The sequence below is a fragment of the Amphimedon queenslandica genome, unplaced genomic scaffold (genome assembly GCF_000090795.2).
Source record: "Amphimedon queenslandica unplaced genomic scaffold, v1.1 AMPQUscaffold_9690_Cont18163, whole genome shotgun sequence".
In the NCBI taxonomy this organism is placed as follows: domain Eukaryota; kingdom Metazoa; phylum Porifera; class Demospongiae; order Haplosclerida; family Niphatidae; genus Amphimedon; species Amphimedon queenslandica.
In genome coordinates this window covers 1-3746 of record NW_003550038.1, presented here as the reverse complement: position 1 = coordinate 3746, position 3746 = coordinate 1, and the positions used below count along the sequence as shown (strand labels likewise).

At 34.5% G+C, this 3746-nt stretch overlaps 1 protein-coding gene across 1 annotated transcript; it reads left to right on the top strand.

Moving 5' to 3' along the window:
- The first annotated feature begins 1534 nt into the window (after positions 1–1534).
- On the top strand, positions 1535–2257 carry LOC105315544 (rab9 effector protein with kelch motifs-like). The gene is made up of 2 exons (XM_011410232.2): positions 1535–1641; positions 1800–2257. The coding sequence occupies exons 1-2, from the start codon at positions 1629–1631 to the stop codon at positions 2255–2257; spliced, it is 471 nt and encodes a 156-aa protein (XP_011408534.2). The 5' UTR covers positions 1535–1628.
- Positions 2258–3746: the final 1489 nt, after the last annotated feature.

The following is a 3746-nucleotide window of genomic DNA, read 5'->3' as shown; positions in this document are numbered from 1 at the left end:
TCTAAAGTAGCCACGTGGGGAAGGCACGGCCGTAAGGTGGAGCTACTCATGTAAAACCGGATCATAGAATGATCAATCCATTCTATTATCAATCATTATCATGCTACGTATCTATGTTAGCAGTGCACTAAAATTTGCACACTGCAGTGTTTTTCATCATTGTAGTAGCTTCTTCTACCAGCTTTAATTTTATTTACAAAAAATATAGTAGCATACTGCATACATATCAAAAAAGTTTCTCTCGGCTACAAAATCTAGATCTAACTGAGCCTACACTATTCTAACTATATATATACTGCTAACTATTGTTCATTGTTCTTATGATTGCATTCAGAGGTAAGACCTTGGCAGGTAACAGACAATGGTCACTTGTCAATGATAACCAAGGAGGAAGGCAGCCATTGCTTCCATCAAGTTTTTTACAGTCTTGAATTGCAATCCCATAGGTGTTGATTTTGCTACCAAACACATTTAAGTCATAACCAGAATCAGCAGCCTGGAGGAGTGCCTTTCCTTTTAGGAATCCATCCTCATGTGAACCTATCAAATATTGGACAAGCTTTTTTTGCACATGGGAATAGTTTCTCAAGGTTTTAGGAATATGGCCCCAAGACCAGTACTGTGATAACCATTGAACTCTGGTTGATAAGCCAGATATGCACCAGTTTTAGAAATGGAACCACTTCCAAGTGCAAGGGACTCGAGTACATTGCCCTCAGAGGTGAGTGTCCCTACATTTATTTTTTGAATTTTCAAATTTCTGGGTCCATCAGTCTACAGATGAAAAATCTGAGTCATTATAATTGATTCAGAAGTAATATAAAACAAAATAAGTGTTACAGGCCCATACCTGGTTGATTGCTTGTTTGTGTATTGAGATCTGCAGCAGGTTTTTGAGACAAAGCATCATTGACCTCACTTTGATCAATATCGTTCCTCTCTTCAAAGTCCTCAAAGCCTTCAAGCTTTGAGCCCTTAGTCATTGCAATGACAAAAAAATAGATTTGCAGTCAGAAAGATGAGCTTCATTGGCTTCTTATTATTGGTTAATTTAATTTTTTTTTAATTTTTAAAAATTTTGTTAATTTAAAAAATTAATTATTAATTATTAAGGAAGTAGAATTTTGTGAATTAAAAAAATTAATTATTAATTACTATAGAGGAAGAGTTTATATAGCACAATAATACCATGTGTATGTGTTCTTGCATACTTGAAATTCTTTGAAGAGTGGAAATCTTTATCTTAATATCAAGTAATCTAAGAACCCTAATAATAATAATAATACTAATACTAATAATAATAATAACAATAACGCTATAATAATTATTATGTTTAATTAGGAGTGATGTACTTGTACATGTACATGCAAACAGACAGACAGTATTTGATATACTGACCCAATTAATAAGTATAGACAGTAATGAGTACATTAGTCTTAAACCAGACCCACCTGTTTGAACTTGTATGGGCTCATTGAGGGAGAATTACTTCTGATGCCAGTGAGTGGGTGTATCCATGTTACATATATGTAACATGGATAATAGAGTAAATGTAATACTTCCTGTGGTTTCCAATTCCTTTATACTCTACTATCTATGGTTTGGGTAGGGCTGATATTTGGCAAAGAATGGCATCTAAAAGTGAGGGCCACTATTCTCTTCTCCGGCTTTGTATCTCTTTCATTCATTCTTTGTCTCTCTTACTCTCTCACTTACTTTACTCCTCTGTATCCTGTCCTTATTCTAACTCATCACTATATTACTGTTACTTTGTTACTGGTACCTCTTGTTCTCTATAGACTATCAACCAGTGAAGAGGAATAGACACTCCACAGTAAAGATAGGAGACTATCTATATATGTGGGGTGGGCATGGGTCTGGAGTAGACTATGATGTGATGGATGTGTACCACTTACCAACTGGTGCTTGGGACCAGAAACCTACTACTGGTACCCCACCATCAGGTACCTATGCCTATTCAACCGTTGCAATAGGAAAGGACATATATTATTTCGGTGGATATAGTGGTGGTTATCAAAACAATGTTCACAGTATTAATGTGGATTCATTCAAGTGGAGGGAACTCTCTCCTAGTTCTGATCATGGTCCAATGAAGAAGGCCCGCTGTGGAATGGTATCAGCTCATTTTGACAGTGAAGACTACCTTGTAGTAATTGGAGGAATTGGATCCTCTTCTATCAATACAGCTGATGGTAGATATAATGAGATACATTATTACAGGATTTCATCAGGTTAGTGATTCTCATCATTCATATACACAATAGTTGATCAGTATTTTAAACTGAATAATTTATATTAATGTACATAAAACAGATTGTTAATAATTAAGTGTGTTTGTTAGTGTGTCTCTGTGTGCATGTGTGATGTATCTATGGAGGGAGGTGTATAATATATGCGGAATAGACCACCCGGTGGTGCCTTTGATCTTACAGTAACTATAGTATATGAATGTTTGTACATTATTATTAGATCAATGGATATCTCCTGTTGTTACTGGAGACAGACCACCTCCTATTAATGGCTTCACTCTAACACCAGTTACTAATTACACTGCGGTAATGTTCGGAGGCATTACTGATAATGGAGACAGTAATAAACTGTATATGATAAGTTTCAATAAGACATCAGTGGTGAGTTAATACTGTATAAGGATGGGTTTTGATTGTGAGATTTTTTTTGATATTGCATATTATCTTGTCAAAATTTGAATTGATGTGGCTTGACACGAGAAACTGCAGTCAACGAAATGTCTATAATAATAAATAAATCATATATTTCATTACATTGATTTTATTATTCTCTCAGGATATATTAGAAGTACCTAATCCTGGAGGATCAGTACAATGGCCTAAGGGAAAATGGGGTCATTCCAGTGTACTGATTACCACTAGTTTAGGACCACACTTACTAGTGGTGGGTGGATATCCTACCTATGATGCATGGTTATTGGACATTAACAAAAGAAAATGGAAAGAACTGGTAACTATTATGTTATGATGCTTGATAATGAAACATAAAGTGATTAACTAAATTGTAACTCATGAGGTTTGTAATGTACATGTACATATTATGATGCACAGTGAAAACTACTGACAAATAATGCTGGTATTCAGTATGTGCGTGTGTGTCTGTTTTTAGTGTGAATGTGTGTTTGTGTCTTTTGTGTTTTGTGTTTGTTTCTTTACCTAAATATGTGTGAATATACCGGGGTACATGTGTCTGTGTGTGTAAAGAGGGATTCACAATTGATAGAGTGTCAATGCTGGAATTTAAAATAAATTCTATCTTATATACATTGTGTACATTGTGTGTGTACATACATGTATTTGTGTGTATATGTGTGCATATGTTTTAATATGTGTATGTGTGTACTGACATGTACATCATGTGTACATGTAACATGTACATGTGTGTGTATGTGTGTGAGCAATTTCGCATGCTTTACATGTACCTTTATATGTCTATACATGTTTAGATGTACATGTATGTGTGTTAGTGTGTGTATGTGTATGTGTGTACATGCAGACACTTAGTAACTAGTAAGTTTGTAACTGAAGACTCACATGATTATAATAACACACTCAGTTGTGTATATATACTTGTCTATTAATAAATTGTGTATTATTAATTTTATTATGTTATCTTTGTGTTACCTAAAACACACTGTGCAGACTATACTACCTTAAGCCTACTATTATTTGCATCTACTAATTTTAGCGAAATCA